Here is a 22,753-nt window from a genome sequence, read left to right on the forward strand (position 1 = left end):
GTGTCCAGTGTGAAAAATACACCACGAAGAACAATTTAAAAAATAAAATAAAAACTCTCATGAGTGCTTTCATCCTGCAGTCTGTCCCCCTTTTGGAAAAACACTGGATGTATATGTGTACATATTAACATTTGAATAATTTTAAAAATTAATGTCTTAAATTTGAAAAACATAATACAAAGATTGATACATAACAATGGGAGAAGCAGTATTAAAACAGCTTCAGGCAATTTATCATACCTGTAAAACTTTGAAGAGTGTGCCTTTTCATAGCCAACAAGTATGCCATTGAGAGAGACGCCAATAATTACTTCTGCATTGCTTTCATCCTAAAATGTTAAAAAGCAGTTACAAGAAAAAATCAACTGTGAGAAATCTGCTAAAACTGTAAGGCATCTGACTGAATTAATAAATTCTTACACATAACTTTTAACACGTAAATGATATTTTCTCTAGTTCCATCACATAGTTTTATTTTAAATTTACTAAACTGTATAGAAACTTTCATGAAGTGTGGTGTCACCTGTAATATGCATTGGGGGTTCCAAAGATGACACAACCAGAGGAATTATTAAAAGTGTTTGAGGCCAGCCCAGAGTGGCCAACCAAGGCTGTTCCTGGAACCAATGCCTTCAGGAAAATTCACAATGTCACCTCCACAAACCGCTATTTGTGTACCTTCAGCAGTTCATGTGTGTGTTGTGGCATCTGGTGTTCAGTGATGTTAGTCATGATCCACGGAGCCTACTATAGAGAGAGTGTGACACAACATGTTACCATACAAGGACTGTTAGTGCATTGGATCCTGTATACTTTGTCTAAGGATTCAGTTATCCTCAACAACAGTGAAGCCCACACATGAGCTAGCTTCTACAGCTCAAAATTAAGTGTTTTTCAATAATGGTATTAAGTAAAAATTGTGTCATGGGTGTTTCTTGTCGTAGGAAGATGTAATACAACATGAAGAATATGGAAAATGTGAATATTTCATTACAGTGTCTATATGAAAGTAAAATTCCAGTAATTGTTCCTCATATAATATCACGTAAATTGTGAGACATAATTTCTGGCCAGTACGTACCTTCAAGAGGCAAAATGTGTGGTACTGCAGATACACACAAATAAAAGTAAAATTGATACCATTCCTAGCTCTTTGATCATTAGTTCTTTCCTCAAGAAGGAAAGAGAGATAGGTTAGGGAAGGTTTAAAAGGAAGGACAGGTCACTCACACCCCAGGATGAGAGGGACCAACCTGTAGTGAAGACGATAGTTCCTCCCCGAGAAAGGACTTATTAGTTCTGAAAGCTAGGAAGTGTAACAGTTCTTACTTTCATATATGTGTTCTGGCAGTACTACACATTTTATCTCCTGGAGGTAAGAACTGAAAAGCAATTCTGTCTCATAATCTGTTAGTTTTCTCGACTGAAACTGCCTGTCATTCACCGTATCTTGAAAAACCTGAGATACAGTCTTAATATTTTTTTATGTGAAGAACTTTATACAAACAAACATGTTCAAACCTACATTTTTAGTACTATTCTAATCAACATTATCCGACATAAAAGTTTTGCTTCAACCCCAACTGTATTTATGAGTGACAATTATAGCATTTAATAACTTGCACAATTATTTTAGTCCATCTTGTGATTACAAAGGACATGCAGCAGTTTTTATGCATCACACAAATTACACATGTGGGTGACAAGCAAATATGATAATGATCTTCAATTGTATTTGCACATGTATGATCTGCAATAGAAAAATCCTGTCTATAGCATTTGACAGATGTAGGTCAGCTGGTGTGGGGCTGTGTGTTACTCAGGTGGTGAAAGTCTACCACTAGTTCACTTTTAAACAACGAAGTGCACTTAAATTCAAGAGTTTGTGGAAAAAAAAGTTATCAAACTGCACAGATGTCAACCTCATTTAAGGCAAAACAGTGTACTAAGTAGCTCTATCATGTAAAATAAAAAATTAGGAAGTCACAACTGTTACCAATCTCTGAAATAGGAAGTCCATGTTATCAAATGAAATATGAAGCTAACATACAGTTCCAAGACTTTAAGCCATGAAATAATGAAGCTTCATCTTCGATAACTCCCATTTCACCTGACAGTTGCTCCACAGAATGCTATTATCATGAAAAGCTACGTAATTCTCATTTACATGTTCACGTACGCTACCTTCCAATTTAAAGGTGCAAATTAAACTAGTGGTGGGAGTCTACTATTTCAGAGGACTAGGGAGTGTTGTTATTACAAAAAATTACTGCAATGGAGTTTCATATTACCATTTGTATCTTTTGTACTGCTGGTCAGTGAATAAAATTAGTTTTTTATTGTAGTAATATAACTAAAAAATACGTCAATGGGACACAAGCAGTAGCATGAGCAAAAACAATTGCTCCCCCCCCCCCCCCCCCCCCCCAATATCCAACTTCCCAACATTGTGCCTGCCAGTCTCTAGTCCCTGCACACTGTGCCAGACAGTGTTGTTGTTGTTGTTCCCCCCCACCCCACCCCCAGTGAAACCCAGCTAACAGACTCCATTCCCTGCTACACACCAGATTGATATTCATGTAACAGTCACAATCTGGTCAGAACTGCCAATGGTAGTGGTCACGTGTGTGAGGTGTGCTTGCTTGTGTGAATGTGTGTATGTATTCTTTGCTGTAGAAGGCTTTGGCCGAAAGCTATGATGAGTCTTTTCATTATGCCTTTCTGCAACTTTGTGGGTCATCTTTATGGTGAGTAGCAATCTATCCTTTTTCCCATTCTGAGAACTGATTCTTCATCTTCAGTCATTGCTTGGTGCTTGGTCTCATGTTGTAGCTTCAAAATAAAAATAAAACTGACAGTACATGTAAGGATCACATAGGTACTGTCTATTTGTTTATTCCATTAGCCTGTACTTATAGCTGTCTCATATATGTGTTAGTATAATACATACTCAAAGTTGAAATTATTTCATTGAAACTGCTCTTGTACAAGTGAATTTGTCTACATTGCAAACAATGGGTACATATATATTTTAGTTTATTCTAGTCTTTTAAGTTAAAGACCACCAGTTAAAAGCATGAACTCTCTGATAGAAATGAGTGAAGTAATACATCTTACATAAGTCTCATTGTACATAAGGTACTCATTGTGGGATGTAGAGTCTACTGAAATGGAAATTTCAAAGTTAATCACGATCCTCCCCCAATCCCTACTACACTCACTGGCAGCTTAAGATCCTACATGTAACTCCCGTCCACTCCAATCAGTGTATGTCTCATTCTGCTCTTCCAGATCCTATCTAATTCTGTATCTACACTGCTTAAGCAGTAAAGCTTACCCTTAGTGGGGGAAAAAAATCTTTTGGTTTCCCAATCTCACAATAAGTAGCAATTCCACTTCAGTAAATTTTAGATTCCATAACTACAGCAATTTCAAATAAGGTTGTTGACAGTGAGCAAAGTTTGGGGGGGGGGGGGGTTACTTAACATAAAAGTACCTTAGCGCTAAATGTTTCCTGCCCATAGCCATCTAACTGCTGTGCAGCAAGAATGTAATATTCCTCTGCAGTTCCCTGGGGAAGACCAGCCAGTGCTGCATGTTGACAAATTACAGCTTCAGTCAAGTGCTGGAGGTGGCCTTGCTCCGTTAAATGCTGGAACAAGAAAAGTTCAGGGCTGGATACAGAAGTCATACATTTATAATCCACATATGAAATTATTAAAGCAAAATACTTTAAATCCAGTATAATATCAATACTTTAAATCCCGTACATAGAAAATGACCTACTTTTCATTTCAAATGTTTGATGGAAAATATACAGAAGGACAACTTCCTAACTCTTTGCTACATAGCCTAAAGACAAAGTATTCATTAATACTGAAAATCTAAACATTATGGGAAAAAACCAGTGAAGTGGACACAAATTCTGGAGAAGCCTGGTTCAACAGGCATTCAGTACCACTTGTGGTCTCAGGACTACCTATTCCTCTTCAGAACTTTTTAAAAACAGCTGGTAACTCTACAAGCTTAATAAACACTACCTAATGTATTTTACCCAACATCCTTCATCTGTCCAAGGCCAAGGTGAAAAGTGTTTGGTCTGTCAGTTGATGGCTCTATTTTCTGTGTTTAAATGCACTTATTAGGTATGTAATCCCCTTTTAGATCAACGTATTTTGTCCAGTGCGTTTCCTCGAAGTAAATTCCTTCCCTGCAGTGTAATTCTACAAGATCTGAGAAACATCCATCTATGGCTTCCACAACTTCATCCTTTCTCCTGCCACAAATATCTTTAAACTTGAAAATTGGTAAAAGTCAAATGATGCCAAATCTGGTGAACAGCATGGACGTTCTAAAATAGTACACCTAAAATATTTCAGTTTTCCCACTACTGAAGTATTTCCTGTTGTCTCAATTAAAGACCTTTTTTCATTTGCACTCCTGGTCTTGTGAGGGTTGTTTTTTTTCCCCCCTGCATTCAGGTGATTCAAATGAATTGCACAGTGTTCACCAACTATTCCAGATTTTTTTTTAACAGGGAGAGACAATCAACAATGGGAACCCTTCTTGCACCACAGAAAATACAAATTATAACATTTCTGGCAGATGAAACTGACTTCGCCTTCTTCAGAGCATCGACACCAGCTCTCACCCACAGCTCCCTTGGATATTTCACTTCTACATCTACATTTACATCTATACTTTGCAAACCACTGTGAAGTGCATGGCAGAGGGTACATCCCACTGTATCAGTTATTCGAGTTTTTCTTATTTTATTCATGTATGAAATGTGAGAAGAATGATTGTTTAAATGTCTCTGTGTGTGCTGTAATTAATCTAGTCTTGTCCTCATGATGCCTATGGAAACAATATGGAGGGAGTTGTTGTCTATTCCTGGAGTTATCACTTAGAACCTGTTCTTGAAACTTTATAAGCAGGCTTTCTTGGAACCGTTTACATCTATCTTCATGAGTCTGCCAGTTCAGTTTTGTCAGCATCTGTGTGACACTCTCCAATGGATCAAACAATATTGTGATCAACTGTGCTGCCCATCTCTGTTAAAGTTCAGTATCCTTAATTAGTCCTATTCGGTATGGGTCTCCTTTGTAGAGTGACTGCATTTTGCCAGTATTCTATCAATAAATTGAAGTATATGGCCCACTTTATCCACAACAGAGACTATGTGATCATTCCATTTCATATCCCTACAGATTGTTACGCCCAGGTATTTATATGACTTGACAGGTTTGAACTGGACTCACTGATATTATACTCATAGGATCCTATATTTTTTTTGTTTTGTGATGTGTACAATTTTACATTTTTGAACATCTATAGCAAATTGCCAATCTTTGCACTACTTTGACATCTTATCAAGATCTGACTTCTTTTCGACAATATTTCATTATAGATAACTGCATTATCCATAAAAAGTCTGAGGTTACTATTAATATTGTTTGCAAGGTCATTAATGTACAACATGAAGACCATGGGTCATAACACACTTCCTTGGGGCACTCTCGAACTTACTTCTACACCTGTTGATGACCCTCCATCCAAAATAACGTGCTGCTTCCTCCCCACCAAAAAATCCTCCATCCAGTTACAAATTATGCTTGCTATCCCGTATGATTACACTTTTAATAATAAAGCATAGAAATGGTACTGAGTAACATGCTTTTAAGAAACCAAGAAATACTGCATCTCACTGACTGCCTTGATTAAAAGCTTTCAGTATGTCATGTGAGAAGGGTTTCACATAATCAAGGTTTTCAGAACCCATGCTGGTTGGCATGGAGGAGGTCATTCAGTTAGAGATATCTCATTATGTTTCAGCTCAGAATATGTTCTAAGATTCTACGAGAAATCTATGTCAAAGATATTGGACAGTAGTTTTGCAGATCAGCTACCCTTCTTGTAGAGAGGTGTGGCCTGTGCTTGGACACAGTTTTTTATTGAAAGGATCTATGATAAATCATAGTTAAAAGAGGGGCTAACTCAGCTGTAAATTCAGAATTGAGTCTGATAGGGATTCCATCAGGCCCTGGGGTTTGTTCAGTTTTAACAACTGCAGCTGTTTATCAACACCACTGACACTATTATTTATCTCACTCATCATTTCAGAGGTACGGAAATTAAACTGGGCAGTTCTCCCATGTTTTCCAATGTAAAGGCGCATTTGAAAATGGAGTTAAGTGTTTCTGCTTTTGTCTCGCTACCGTCAATTTCAGTATCTGTCTCATCTATAAGTATCTGGACACTAACTTTAGTGCCCCTACCAGCCTTTACATACAATCACAATTTCTTTGGGTTTTGTGAAAGAACATCATAGTAAAATCTGCTAAGGTAGTCACTGAAGGTTTCACGCGTTGTTCTCTTAAAAGCCAAATGCATTTCATCCACAATCTCTGTATCTATAGCCCTATGCTTCATTTTGTACCTATTATGCAGTAGTCTGTTTCTTTAGACATTCCTTTACAGTGGCTGTATACCATTATGAACTGCTCTACTGGGTGCATATTAATCCAGAGCAGGGTTAACTATTCTTTTAAATTTGCACCATAGCTCCTCTACGTGCTCATGTCCTGTACTAAAAGTTTTAAGTTTTTCATTGGGATATGATACTACTGCTTTTTTTTATCTAGTTTACTGAACATATATATCTCTCTACTTGTCTTAGTTGCCCTTTGTATTTTGGAAATCATTGTTGGCACAACTGCGTGATGGTCACTGATACCAGTTTCGATGCGAACATCCTCAAAGAGGTCAGGTCTACTTGTTGTCATTAGATCTACAATATTTTGATCATCGGGGAGGGGGGGGGGGGTTCCAAACCATCTGTTCTAGGTAGTTTTCAGAGAAAGAACTTAGTAATGTTTCCAGGATGTCTTTTGTCACCCCCCCCCCCCCCCCCCCCCAACAAAATTAATTTTTCCAATTGACAGTTGGGTGATTAGGAGTCCCCACCAATGATTACAGTATGAATAGGGAACTAAAGCATTAGCGAACTGAGGTTCTCTCTAACATTTTGGTTATATCATGACGAGAGGCTGGTGGTCAATAGAAGGATCCCATTACAATTTTATGCCCACTCTTCATACTGGGTCTCACCCAAACAATCTCACATGATGCAGCTTCAATTTCTATCTTGGAAGATTTGGGTGTATTGTCTACTGTGACACTGTTGCAGACTATAGGCTTTAATCAGCTTTCTACACCTAGTATTACATGAGCTTCATTCCATTCCAGGAGTGCTTCAAACTCTGGCACTTCATTGCAAGTGTTTCAGCAGTTAACTACTATGGTTTTAATACTCTTGCCTATCAGGGGCCTTCCTTTGGATCTTACACTACTTCTGGGCTGCCTACAGCTGTTGTTATCTGAACTGGATGGAAAGTTGCCTTATCTAAAAAATCTTTTATGCATCCCATACACAGTCAGCTACTTGGGTAATAGCCTCTGAGGTGCAGTGCACACCTCACCCATTTAGGGCGATGCTACAGTTTTCAGTTCTATTTTGCAAGTCCATGAAGTTGCATCCTAGCTTGGCACAGAACCTTCAAAGTCTTTGGTTCGATCCCTACACTCCACTCAGAACCACAGGGCCACAATCGGTTCTGGGGACAATGATGCAGATTGTGAGCTTTGTTGGAAACTCTGTGAGCAAGGCTAGAAACCTTCTCTGTCACTTGCTGGAATGATCCAAGTATGGCCTCAGAGCCCTGATGACAGGTACCGTTTGTTGTACCACGCACCACAATCTGCAGCTGGCTGCACCCTTTTCCATCAATAGCTGCCAGAACAGCCTCTTCAACATTTTGAATGAAGCCCCCAGCATACACACTGAGTGCACCTGATGTTCCTTCCTGTCCCTTGCTGCCATTTCTGTTAGGGGTACCATTATTTGCCATACGTCAGTTAATAGGTCCCTACACTTTCACATTTGCCTCCTATTGACAAAGGACAAAGCAGGTTTCCCCAACAGGTGAAGTGAGTCCCACTGGCTCAGTTTCAGTGTATGACAGCACCTGAAACCCGTTGGTTATGGGGGTTGGTATAGCAAGCTGAGTCCTCCCTGGTCCCTGTTTACCCCATACAGGACGCCGAGACCTAGCATTGACACACCACTTACAGTCAACTGAAAGAGTAATTACAGGTCCCATAGGAGATGATAGTACCTGAGTACCTAGGACTCTTGGGAGCTCTCCCAACACACCCACTCAAAGCAGCTGCCAATCACTTGACAGTAATCAGGGCAATTTCCAGCTGCTTACAAAAGTCAACAAACTCAATCCGGTTTCGAGAACAGCATTCACAGTGGGGCTGCACTGTGGCTGGCACAATATTGAACAAGGCAGTGAAGAAATAATTTTAAACTAAACCTGCTGATTATCTTTTAATCTACTGAGCTAAAAATATTACTAATTCCCTTTAAGAACTGAAGCATTTAGTACACAAAATGAGATTTCTATTCAGGCAACAGAAGAAACTGTGGTAAAAATTACTAATTTCCTAAAACTTTTTGAGGTTAGGCCTAAAACTGCTAACAAACCTAAAAATAGCCTTAATTTATGATAAATGTAGATAATGTACATTCCGCTTGGAAAGGAAAACCAGATGTAACAAGATATTTATAATATGTGCTACAGTAACTAAATCAGAAATACGAATTTACTGTGAAATAGCTTATGCACATGACAATCGTAACTTCTGAAAATTCTCAAAAACGTATGTTTATTCGTGTTGATGTACAATGAAATTCAATCTGTCTGAAGGAATGATCAAGAAGCTTTACGATATAGAAATTTTGCTAGAAAGTGTGAAACAATCTGTGAAAGTAATATGCCTTAATGAACATTGGCTAAAATCTGAAAATATCAGTCTCCTAAATAAACTTACAGGTTATAAACTGGCTACCAGCTTTTGTAGGACCAATGGGTATGGAGGCTCTTGCATATTAGTTCATTCCACGGTAGACTATGATATCAGACAGAATTTTAGCCATCTGAATGAAGAAGGCACATTTGAAAGTTGTTGTATAGAACTTAAAGAGTATAACACACTAATTATCAGCATATATCGCACCCCTGGGTACCATATAAGCTCTATATTTTTAGATAAGTTTGATACATTGCTACATAAATTAAAATGTGAGAAACTGTACAAGAAAGTGGTTATATGTGCTGATTTCAACATATATATAAAGACTGATGACAAATTTTCTTCACACTTAAAGAACCTGGTAGCCACAAATGGTCTAAATCTCAATTTCGATCAGTATACAAGAATTACAGCAAGCTCTGCAACATGTATTGACAATATCGTAAGTAGTTATAATTATTATGTAAAAGAAAAGTTTCTTCTAGATTTAGGAGTATCAGACCATAAAGCACTATTTGTATCACTACCGAAGCAAAATTCAGTCTGCACAACAAAAAGATGCAGGAATTTCAGTCAAGAAAATGTGGAAGTATTTTGCAAAAAACTAAGCCAAACCAAGTGGACAGTCAGCAAACACACTTCCACAAGTGACAATTACAATAACTTTTTAACTGAATTCTTGGGTATATTCAATGAATGCTTCCCTTTTGTAACAGTGAGGACCAGGACCCAAAAAAGTAGATCCTGGGTAACAAAAGGAATTAGAGTGTCTAGTACTACTAAGAGGAAACTGCATATGGAGGCAAAAGTAAATCAAAGCCCTCAATTTCTTAAGTATGTAAGCACATACAAAAAAACATTTGACAAAATAGTTAAACTAGCAAAATGTACTGCAAATAACGACTTCATTTCAAATGCAAAAAACAAATCAAAAGCTGTTTGGTCTGTTATAAGAAGTGAAGTTGGCAGTGAGGCAGAGAGAAAATGCCCTTCTAAAATAGTGATAAATGGTAGAGCTGTTACAGAACCCAGTGCCATTTGCGAATCATTCAATGACTTTTTCATAAACTGTAACAAATTTGGTGACTGTTCACCACCAAATACAAAGCCCAATACGACAGATAGCAATTGCACATGTTTTAAGTTTTCTCATGTTTCCATCTCAGATGTCATCAAAATCATAATGTCGCTAAAAAATTCAAAATCTGCGGGGTGGGATGAGGTCCCCACTGAAATAATAAAAATAGTCCGTCACAGTATTGCATATCCACTCTCTTTCATAATCAACCAATCATTTGATGAGGGATGTTTCCCAGATCGATTAAAATATGCAGAAGTTCGGCCCATACACAAAAAAGGCAAACAAGATGAATTGGGCAACTATAGGCCAATCTCACTGTTACCAATTTTCTCAAAAATATTTGAAAGAGCTGCATGTGATCAGATTGAAAATCACAATTCATCTAACAACATTATCTTAGGCAATCAATATGGTTTCAGAAAAGGCCGCAGCACAATCCATGCAATAAATGAATTAGTCACAAAAGTCAGCAGATGTCTTGATGATAGAATGTGTGTGTCAGGCATCTTTTGTGACCTGTCCAAAGCCTTCGACACAGTAAATCATGACCTGCTTCTCCAAAAATTGCCACGCTACGGTTTCCAAGACAAATCTCTTAGCTGGATGTCATCATACTTGGCAAACAGAAAACAAAGAGTACTTATTAACATCAATGGCAAGAAATTTCTCTCTGGCTGGAAAAACACTGAATTAGGTGTTCCACAAGGCTCAATATTAGGGCCACTGCTTTTTCTATATTATATTAATGATATGCCATGTCAGGTCCTGTCTGATACTATCCTCTATGCAGATGACTCAACAGCTGTAGTCTGTTGTAAAAATGAGGTAGACCTAATTCGTCATATTGAACAAACACTTGGGGAAGTGGAGGCATGGGTCAAAAACAATAACTTAACATTAAACTTTACAAAAACAGAAATTGTTCATTTTACCACAAAACAATCTGCACAGTCTATAAGTGAAATAAGGTATATGGACAAAAAATTAGAGACTGCAGACTGTGTCAAATTCCTTGGCGTGTTAGTCAATAAAAACCTGTTATGGAGTCGCCATGTGGACAACATACTGGGTCGACTGAATAGCCTTGTATATATTATGAATATCTTGTATAGTATTACTGATTTAGCTGTAAGAAAAACTGTATATAATGCATATTTTGTTTCAGTCATTAGGTATAGTATAATTTTCTGGGGGTCTGAAAAAACAAATTTACTTAGAGCTTTTAGACTACAAAAAAGAATCATCCAGGCAATGGTGGGAGCAAGACCAAAGCAACACTGCAAACCTTTATTTGTAAAACTGGATCTAATGAGCATTCCAAGCATATACATCTATGAAACTCTCACTTTCACGAAAAGAAACCCACAACTTTTTGAGGGCAACTTCTTCTTGCATCAATATGATACAAGACATAGAATGAGCTACATGTTACCTACCCACCGTTTAAAATCATATGAAAAAACCCCATACTATATGGGCATGAAATTTGTAAATAAAATATGGAAAGAGATTGATGACCCAAATGTAAAAGGCACCAAAAGAGACCTAGAAAAATATCTGAAAGATAAATGTTACTATAGTGTAGAAGATTTCATGAATGGTAACAATGCATTATAATTGTAATTCAAATACCTCTTTGAAGATGTTACACCATGTATATTATTAGTTTGTTGTATTTTTAGTATTGTTATATATAGTGTAAAAACTGACAAGTCACCTATGTCACAATCTTTGATTGTATAAGGCATGATATGTGATAATAAAAATTGAATTGAATTGAATTGAATTGAAAGTAATTGTAAGTCACAAACACTGATTTGCTATGAAATAAGTTATCCACAAGACTCTTAACTTGTGAAATATACTTTTGTAGGTATCGGAAAAATCTCAAAATAAACCTATTTTTTCATATAATCATACAATGCAAGTGGGGAAAAATTGTTTTTGAATAAGGCTAGACCTGCTGTCGTCAAAAAATATCTAGAACATAACAATTTAAGTTTAGGCCTACAACTGACAAGCAAAGTCCTTGTGTCTCCTGCACAGTACCAAATCTAAACACAGCATTTTTGGCCAGCGTTAAACTGATGTGGAAACATCTTGCACGATGTTATCTCATCCTAAATTATTCATGTATAAAGGACTGCATTCCCAATTCTGATGTGCCTATACTGTCTGCTGTTCTGTGCACATTTAATTCTGATCATCTAATATCATATGTGCACTTCCTCGAAATATTCATCTATAGTTATAGTTTCGCAATGCTCTACATGGGATCATCTTCAAGAGAAATGTGGCCATGTTTGAAATCCTTAACTATTGAAAATATAGAGACAGATACCTCATAAACATTTACTAACTATGGATGATCTGCCATTGACATTGTCCATCCAGCACAAATAATCTTATTACATAACAGTGTTCCTGAGTATCCGCATGAATGAAACATACACAACACAGTAGCCTTAAAAATTCATTTAAATAATTTAAATAACAGTTTTCACCAGACAACAAATAGTAAACTCACACTACAACATAACTAGCTATATTTTTCACGGCTGTGAACAACAACAACAACAACAACAGCTATTAGCACTACTATTAATATAAATAACAATAATACAGTATTACAGTCACATACCTTTGGAAATAAAGCAAAATCTTTCAGATACTCAGCAGTGTGCCTCTCAAGATCATGATTTCCAAACTCAGCTAAAGATATAAAACAAAGAGCATTAGATGTGAAATGAAATTCCATGTGGCACAAAGTAAAAGGTCTACCACTTATGTCAATATTGTTCTAAGGTTTTCAGATAATACCTAACCACTTTTTTTAGTATTAGAGTGATATTTTTGCTTCAGACAAGATGGTAACAGTAAGCTTTAAATAGGGTATAGAAAGAAAATATACAGTGTTCAAAACTATTTAGGTATAAGAGAAATATCAAATATTACACAAATATAAGCTATAAATTCATTGTGACATTATATGTAGGAGGATATGATTTCAGGTACAGTATAATATAATGCAGTATACTATTGTGGTTGCTCTGTAATTTTAGCTGATGTTACTCAATGAGCAAAGTACAGTTTTTTGCTCTAGTGGAAATAGAAAAAATAACTGCAGTTACTGTCCCCTAATATAATGTGAGAATCACAGCTAATGGCCAATATTTTTTTGTATCTATATGAAATGGATACAGTGAGACTGTTAAGGCATGCTCCAGGGACATTTTATTACTTCTAAAGAACAGCCATCTCTGGTTCTGGACTAGTAATGGGAAATGCTAAGCAAGTTACAAATACAGCTCCCAACCAAATCTCCGGTATGTTGAAGTGGAAGGAGTATGTCGTACCACAATATTTGAATGATAACCTCTTCTTCATCGACTGATTTCTATCAGAATTAATACTGTTCTCTATGAAAAGGAAAGAATCAATAATGATACCAGTATATAGCAGCAAAAAGGCTGAAAACTATTTAACTGTTTCATGTATAAATATAGATTGCTTTGAATCCCATAGTCTTTCAATATGTTGATTATAGATTCCATATAAAACTGAATCCTCAAAAACCCAAATTCAACTCCATTGGGTATCTACCAATTAACAAAGCTTTTCTGCCTCATATCTTCAAGCACTGCAGTATCACATTGTTAATGAATAACATCCCATAGGTTTATATGCACTGAGGTGACCTACAGGACGAGAACTGGTCCATTCAGGTCGATAGCCTGTGTTCTGCTGATGTTCGCAAGCCTTACTGTGAATGTGTTGTTTTACACTGACTACTCTGATGGACCATGAACAACACCAAGGTGTTTTGCCAAGCAACTGGCTACTGGGACAGCATCATAAAGGAATTCTTTTAAATACTGGTTACCAGGAATCTAACCAACTAAGCATGGCACGGAATCTTGTGTTAGTGGCAATACAATGAGAGCACATTCAGATTGTCCGAGTAACAAGACGTGACCAGAGCGTCCACACAGAGATACAAATAGCGCACCCTCTATCCCCATTTGGAGCTGAGTCTACAGTCATGAAGTCACATTTCCAGACACTCCAAAATGGCATGTCAACTCACGCTGTGACTCAACTACCAATCATTCACCACACCATATTCGAATAAATTATGCTTCTAAAATGTGTGTGTGTGTTTTAGTTAACTCTCAAGCAGATCATAATACAAATGCTCTGCTATGTTTTCAATGTTTCTATGTGCCTGTATTCAACCAGGACTTTCTGGATATTGTTTACAAATGTCTACTTCTGTTTGATACCTATTGTTTTTCATCCCATCTCAGGTATATATTAAGCCTTCAAGTGATTATTAATTCCCATTTTTCTCTTTTCCCTTCACAGGTGTGCCATATAAAGACCACATGCCAATTACAGTTCCTTATTCTTCCAGTACTCTTTCATCTGCTCAATATGTTTTTTCTTCCTGTCTTCTGAGCACTTCATACTAGTTTTTTTTTTCACTCTTCTACCTTGGAATCCTTCTATATTCAATACTTATTCCCCAAAAACTTCTCCGTCAATTGTTTCTTTATCTTGTTTATAATTTTTTTAGAAAACCTGTTTTACTTCACCGAGCCAACTTGTTGTTGACTTCTTATCCCACAAATATTTGAAGATGTTTCTAGCTAATCTACAGTACTGCATTTGATACAAATGCCCAAAAAATACGTCTTCTTTTTCTCATTATTTCTGATATACACTCCTGGAAATGGAAAAAAGAACACATTGACACCGGTGTGTCAGACCCACCATACTTGCTCCGGACACTGCGAGAGGGCTGTACAAGCAATGATCACACGCACGGCACAGCGGACACACCAGGAACCGCGGTGTTGGCCGTCGAATGGCGCTAGCTGCGCAGCATTTGTGCACCGCCGCCGTCAGTGTCAGCCAGTTTGCCGTGGCATACGGAGCTCCATCGCAGTCTTTAACACTGGTAGCATGCCGCGACAGCGTGGACGTGAACCGTATGTGCAGTTGACGGACTTTGAGCGAGGGCGTATAGTGGGCATGCGGGAGGCCGGGTGGACGTACCGCCGAATTGCTCGACACGTGGGGCGTGAGGTCTCCACACTACATCGATGTTGTCGCCAGTGGTCGGCGGAAGGTGCACGTGCCCGTCGACCTGGGACCGGACCGCAGCGACGCACGGATGCACGCCAAGACCGTAGGATCCTACGCAGTGCCGTAGGGGACCGCACCGCCACTTCCCAGCAAATTAGGGACACTGTTGCTCCTGGAGTATCGGCGAGGACCATTCGCAACCGTCTCCATGAAGCTGGGCTATGGTCCCGCACACCGTTAGGCCGTCTTCCGCTCACGCCCCAACATCGTGCAGCCCGCCTCCAGTGGTGTCGCGACAGGCGTGAATGGAGGGACGAATGGAGACGTGTCATCTTCAGCGATGAGAGTCGCTTCTGCCTTGGTGCCAATGATGGTCGTATGCGTGTTTGGCGCCGTGCAGGTGAGCGCCACAATCAGGACTGCATACGACCGAGGCACACAGGGCCAACACCCGGCATCATGGTGTGGGGAGCGATCTCCTACACTGGCCGTACACCACTGGTGATCGTCGAGGGGCCACTGAATAGTGCACGGTACATCCAAACCGTCATCGAACCCATCGTTCTACCATTCCTAGACCGGCAAGGGAACTTGCTGTTCCAACAGGACAATGCACGTCCGCATGTATCCCGTGCCACCCAACGTGCTCTAGAAGGTGTAAGTCAACTACCCTGGCCAGCAAGATCTCCGGATCTGTCCCCCATTGAGCATGTTTGGGACTGGATGAAGCGTCGTCTCACGCGGTCTGCACGTCCAGCACGAACGCTGGTCCAACTGAGGCGCCAGGTGGAAATGGCATGGCAAGCCGTTCCACAGGACTACATCCAGCATCTCTACGATCGTCTCCATGGGAGAATAGCAGCCTGCATTGCTGCGAAAGGTGGATATACACTGTACTAGTGCCGACATTGTGCATACTCTGTTGCCTGTGTCTATGTGCCTGTGGTTCTGTCAGTGTGATCATGTGATGTATCTGACCCCAGGAATGTGTCAATAAAGTTTCCCCTTCCTGGGACAATGAATTCATGGTGTTCTTATTTCAATTTCCAGGAGTGTATTTTCTATGCTTCGATAAATTTCATCATTACTACATTATTTCCAACCCTCCATAGCTTTTTGTGGGCTTAATATTTTCCTAATGATTGACCTTTTAGTATTTCTAATTTATCTAAATTATAGTTTGTAATGCCTTATTTTTGCATATTTAAAGAGGCATTTTTTGTTGTAAAAGTCTGGTTATACCTTACACCCTTCCCATTTTATGTATCCTTTCCTCTATGTTAGCTTTTTCTAAACCACTATCTTGTATTATCTCCTCAAGATATTTATTAACTTTTTTGCCCGTTTCAATTTTGCCATATTTATTTTCATAAATTTTTGTGCATTTTTAATGTTAGTAAAAAATTGGTTTTCCCTGCAGAAATTCTTCAGCCAGTCCTACTGGCTAATTCTTCTAAAAGATTAATTTGCGTTACAGCAGATGACACATTTTCAAAAAGTATAGCAAAGTCATCTGCAAATGTGAGGCAATTTATTCCAATTTTTTGTTTCCTCTTCTCAAGTTTAATGGTGAAATATTATATTCATTCAGTTTCTCATTCCAAAGTCTCACTACTTTTTCTACAACACAATTAAAAGGGATTGGTGATAAGCCATCACCTTGCCTATTTCTTCAATAAATTTCACTTTAGATACTGTCTCTGTAAGCGTTTCATGAATTAGATTTACTACAGTAAAACCTCGTTAGCATGAACTCGCATAAGACGAAATCACGGTTAATGTGAAAAAAATATTGGTCCCGCCAGGAATACATTAGTTCTTATGGTATGTTTTATTGGTTAACACAAATTTCAGTTAAGGCGAATTACGAACTCTGTGTAAGTTCCTAGCGTAATTAAATTTCAGTGTAACACAAACTTATGACCTTAGAGTATTCTAAAGCATTTTTTTTTCCCCAAAATGAATGTCGGAAATGTAGTTACAAAGCGAATTATAGTTACTGTTGACTCGTTTTTAGCGTATTGTAGGTCGGTAGCCACGATTATCACCTCAACAATCAGCGTATTCCGTACATTGTAATACATTCAATAATGTGTGCAGCAGCATTTAGGAGTGTACTCAGTGCCAGATTTGACACGTGTTCTGTTAGTCGTAGCCGTATTGAGTTGGAAAACTGAATAAAAACTACAGTTACAATCGGTACCGTAGCACGCGAAAATGGCAAAGAGGAAACAGACAGCTCTAAATGTAGAGTTAAAGCTTAAGATTCTAGATGAAGTGGACCATGGTACCAAGAAAACAGCAATTGCAGAGCAGTTTGGAATACCTAAATCTACTTTATCTACGATTATTAAGATTCGAGAAAAAATTATTAATGCTGCGGCATCAGGTTCTGGAAACAAATCTAAACGACTTTGTACCGCCAAGTATGAAGACATCGAGATGTTACTGCTAGAATGGTTCAATCATATGCGTGCATCTAACATACCTTTAACTGGCCCTGTGATTCAGTCAAAAGCAAATGATATTGCTAAAGATATGGGCACCGAAGACTTCCGTTGTTCTGCTGGTTGGTTGCATCGGTTCCAAAAGAGACATTCAATTTCATCTGTACAAATTTGTGGTGAAGCAAATAAAGCTGATGAAGAAAGTGCAAACAGCTGGTTGCTTGAATTCAACCGAGTGAGCATACTTTTATGCCTCGTGTGATGTGTTTAACATGGATGAAACTGGATTTTTCTACAATCTTTTTCCAAATCACACCCTGGGGATAAAAGACAATAAGTGTCACAGTGGAGCACGAAGCAAACAACGTGTAACTGTTTGTACTGTGCTGTAATGCTGACGGCAGTGAGAAGTTTCGTCCCTGGGCTATCGGTAAATCCAAGAAACCACGTTGTTTTAAAAACATAAATATGGACACTTTACCTTGCATCTACTCTCACCACAAGAAAGCTTGGATTGATGGCACATCATTTCGCAAGTGGCTTCTTCGTTTCAACAGTCGAATGGTTGCTCAAAATAGACATGTTCTTCTTACATTGGACAGATGTATTGCTCATAACGTTCATGATCTGAACCTATCCAACATAAAGGTTCAGTTTTTTCCACCCAATGCCACAAGCCGCCTTCAGCCTTTGGACCAAGGCATAATCTCTCTCATAACGAGAGCTTATGTAAGCAACTTGTAAGAGCTGCAATTCGTGCTGCTGAAAGCAATAGTGCAACCCCAAATTGGAATGTGCTTGACACAATAATAGCCATTGCAGCAGCCTGGAGCTCAGTATCGCCACATCATATAGGGAAGTGATTTAACAGAGCTTGGAGACATAGCAACACTGAAGATGTCCACGAGTTAGAAGATGCCACTTCACCTGATGAATGGACAGTTCTGCAGGACGTTGCGAACCCTGGGATTAGTTTTGAAGAATTCATTAGTGTAGATGACGATGTTGCCGTATGGGCTTCTGTGGAATCGGATGTGCCAAAAGCTGTGAACGAGGTGCAAGAAGGGTCATCAGAAGAACGTGAATAGGAAGGGAATACAGATACCTTTCCACCTACCAGTCAGGAGATGTTTACAGCCTTGGACTGCTTAGAACGGTTTGCTTCAACATCCGACATCACTGCTGGGTTTACGGACGCTATCATTACAATTTGTTGTGAAATTACAAAATATTATCGTTCCCATGAACATCAGCGAACCATGACCGAATTTTTTCCAAGAAAGTACCGTACATAAATTGTGAGTACTTGGATTTTACAATCACTTTATAGTGTTGTAAGTCTACAATAATGTGATTGATAGTGTAGTGTATTGCACATTAGTGTACTGCTGTACATGTATACTTATGAAAATCTGTGTTTTTCACTTAACACAAATTTTTCTAACACGAACTCCTGATTTTTCAGCTCCTTCGGATTCATGTTAACGAAGTTTTACTGTAATATAGACTTTACACCAAATATCGAGTTAATTCATGTACAGTTTGTCTGTCAACAGAACCACAACCATTTTTGAACTCAACAAACATTACTAAAATATCTTTTGAATTCAATAATCTTTGGTGAATGATTGAGTTCAGATTAAATATTTGTTCAGAACAGGACCTGCCCTTCCTAAACCCACCCAAATATTCACCTCAATGACTGTCCAGCACTACTTCCACCCTGTTTAGTAAAATGTTGGAAAATATTTTACATGCAACTGGTAACACAGTTGCTAATGTCTTGTTTATTGGCTTTCATATGCAACCATGAACCATGGACCTTGCCGTTGGTGGGGAGGCTTGCGTGCCTCAGCGATACAGATAGCCGTACCGTAGGTACAACCACAACGGAGGGGTATCTGTTGAGAGGCCAGACAAACGTGTGGTTCCTGAAGAGGGGCAGCAGCCTTTTCAGTAGTTGCAAGGGCAACAGTCTGGATGATTGACTGATCTGGCCTTGTAACAATAACCAAAACGGCCTTGCTGTACTGGTACTGCGAATGGCTGAAAGCAAGGGGAAACTATGGCCGTAATTTTTCCCGAGGGCATGCAGCTTTACTGTATGATTAAATGATGATGGCGTCCTCTTGGGTAAAATATTCCGGAGGTAAAATAGTCCCCCATTCGGATCTCCGGGCGGGGACTACTCAAGAGGATGTTGTTATCAAGAGAAAGAAAACTGGCGTTCTACGGATCGGAGCGTGGAATGTCAGGTCCCTTAATCGGGCAGGTAGGTTAGAAAATTTGAAAAGGGAAATGGATAGGTTAAAGTTAGATATAGTGGGAATTAGTGAAGTTCGGTGGCAGGAGGAACAAGACTTCTGGTCAGGTGACTACAGGGTTATAAACACAAAGTCAAATAGGGGTAATGCAGGAGTAGGTTTAATAATGAATAGGAAAATAGGAACGCGGGTAAGTTACTACAAACAGCATAGTGAACGCATTATTGTGGCCAAGATAGATACGAAGCCCACACCTACTACTGTAGTACAAGTTTATATGCCAACTGGCTCCGCAGATGACGAAGAAATTGAAGAAATGTATGATGAAATAAAAGAAATTATTCAGATAGTGAAGGGAGACGAAAATTTAATAGTCATGGGTGACTGGAATTCGAGTGTAGGAAAAGGGAGAGAAGGAAATGTAGTAGGTGAATATGGATTGGGGCTAAGAAATGAAAGAGGAAGCCGTCTGGTAGAATTTTGCACAGAGCACAACTTAATCATAGCTAACACTTGGTTTAAGAATCATGATAGAAGGTTGTATACATGGAAGAACCCTGGAGATACTAAAAGGTATCAGATAGATTATATAATGGTAAGACAGAGATTTAGGAACCAGGCTTTAAATTGTAAGACATTTCCAGGGGCAGATGCGGACTCTGACCACAATCTATTGGTTATGACCTGTAGATTAAAACTGAAGAAACTGCAAAAAGGTGGGAATTTAAGGAGATGGGACCTGGATAAACTGAAAGAACCAGAGGTTGTACAGAGTTTCAGGGAGAGCATAAGGGAACAATTGACAGGAATGGGGGAAAGAAATACAGTAGAAGAAGAATGGGTAGCTTTGAGGGATGAAGTCGCGAAGGCAGCAGAGGATCAAGTAGGTAAAAAGACGAGGGCTAGTAGAAACCCTTGGGTAACAGAAGAAATATTGAATTTAATTGATGAAAGGAGAAAATACAAAAATGCAGTAAATGAAGCAGGCAAAAAGGAATACAAACGTCTCAAAAATGAGATCGACAGGAAGTGCAAAATGGCTAAGCAGGGATGGCTAGAGGACAAATGTAAGGATGTAGAGGCTTATCTCACTAGGGGTAAGATAGATACTGCCTACAGGAAAATTAAAGAGACCTTTGGAGATAAGAGAACCACTTGTATGAACATCAAGAGCTCTGATGGAAACCCAGTTCTAAGCAAAGAAGGGAAAGCAGAAAGGTGGAAGGAGTATATAGAGGGTCTATACAAGGGCGATGTACTTGAGGACAATATTATGGAAATGGAAGAGGATGTAGATGAAGATGAAATGGGAGATACGATACTGCGTGAAGAGTTTGACAGAGCACTGAAAGACCTGAGTCGAAACGAGGCCCCCGGAGTAGACAACATTCCATTGGAACTACTGACGGCCTTGGGAGAGCCAGTCCTGACAAAACTCTACCATCTGGTGAGCAAGATGTATGAAACAGGTGAAATACCCTCAGACTTCAAGAAGAATATAATAATTCCAATCCCAAAGAAAGCAGGTGTTGACAGATGTGAGAATTACCGAACAATCAGTTTAATAAGCCACAGCTGCAAAATACTAACACGAATTCTTTACAGACGAATGGAAAAACTAGTAGAAGCCAACCTCGGAGAAGATCTGTTTGGATTCCGTAGAAATACTGGAACACGTGAGGCAATACTGACCTTACGACTTATCTTAGAAGAAAGATTAAGGAAAGGCAAACCTACGTTTCTAGCATTTGTAGACTTAGAGAAAGCTTTTGACAATGCTGACTGGAATACTCTCTTTCAAATTCTAAAGGTGGCAGGGGTAAAATACAAGGAGCGAAAGGCTATTTACAATTTGTACAGAAACCAGATGGCAGTTGTAAGAGTCGAGGGACATGAAAGGGAAGCAGTGGTTGGGAAGGGAGTAAGACAGGGTTGTAGCCTCTCCCCGATGTTATTCAATCTGTATATTGAGCAAGCAGTAAAGGAAACAAAAGAAAAATTCGGAGTAGGTATTAAAATCCATGGAGAAGAAATAAAAACTTTGAGGTTCGCCGATGACATTGTAATTCTGTCAGAGACAGCAAAGGACTTGGAAGAGCAGTTGAACGGAATGGATGGTGTCTTGAAGGGAGGATATAAGATGAACATCAACAAAGGCAAAACGAGGATAATGGAATGTAGTCGAATTAAGTCGGGTGATGTTGAGGGTATTAGATTAGGAAATGAGACACTTAAAGTAGTAAAGGAGTTTTGCTATTTGGGGAGTAAAATAACTGATGATGGTCGAAGTAGAGAGGATATAAAATGTAGACTGGCAATGGCAAGGAAAGCGTTTATGAAGAAGAGAAATTTGTTAACATCGAGTATAGATTTAAGTGTGAGGAAGTCATTTCTGAAAGTATTTGTATGGAGTGTAGCCATGTATGGAAGTGAAACATGGACGGTAAATAGTTTGGACAAGAAGAGAATAGAAGCTTTCGAAATGTGGTGCTACAGAAGAATGATGAAGATTAGATGGGTAGATCACATAACTAATGAGGAGGTACTGAATAGGATTGAGGAGAAGAGGAGTTTGTGGCACAACTTGACCAGAAGAAGGGATCGGTTGGTAGGACATGTTCTGAGGCATCAAGGGATCACCAATTTAGTATTGGAGGGCAGCGTGGAGGGTAAAAATCGTAGGGGGAGACCAAGAGATGAATACACTAAGCAGATTCAGAAGGATGTAGGTTGCAGTAGGTACTGGGAGATGAAGAAGCTTGCACAGGATAGAATAGCATGGAGAGCTGCATCAAACCAGTCTCAGGACTGAAGACTACAACAACAACAACAACAACAACATGCAACGGATGTATCGAGGCTACCTCTGGGGTTCTTTTCTGGTTTTCAGATTTCATCGAAAATTAATTATAGCTCCTTTTTTTTATTTTTAGGAGAAACAATTTCAAAAGTTCCACTGCAATACAGTCCTCTCTACTAGCTTTATTGTTTTT

The 22,753-nt window shown here is 38.9% G+C and overlaps 1 protein-coding gene across 1 annotated transcript in view; it reads right to left on the minus strand.

Annotated features, from left to right (window-relative positions):
• LOC124555241 (tyrosine-protein phosphatase non-receptor type 14) overlaps window positions 1-22,753 on the minus strand; it is a 171,277-nt gene that overhangs the window by 118,123 nt on the left and 30,401 nt on the right. Inside the window, exons 6-8 of the mRNA XM_047129101.1 lie at window positions 12,603-12,673; window positions 3,497-3,652; window positions 241-329 (exon numbers count right to left, since the gene is read on the minus strand). Coding sequence (XP_046985057.1) covers window positions 241-329; window positions 3,497-3,652; window positions 12,603-12,673 — 316 coding nt within the window. The remainder of the gene's footprint in view (window positions 1-240; window positions 330-3,496; window positions 3,653-12,602; window positions 12,674-22,753) is intronic.

The sequence above is a fragment of the Schistocerca americana genome, chromosome X (genome assembly GCF_021461395.2).
Source record: "Schistocerca americana isolate TAMUIC-IGC-003095 chromosome X, iqSchAmer2.1, whole genome shotgun sequence".
Classification (NCBI taxonomy): domain Eukaryota; kingdom Metazoa; phylum Arthropoda; class Insecta; order Orthoptera; family Acrididae; genus Schistocerca; species Schistocerca americana.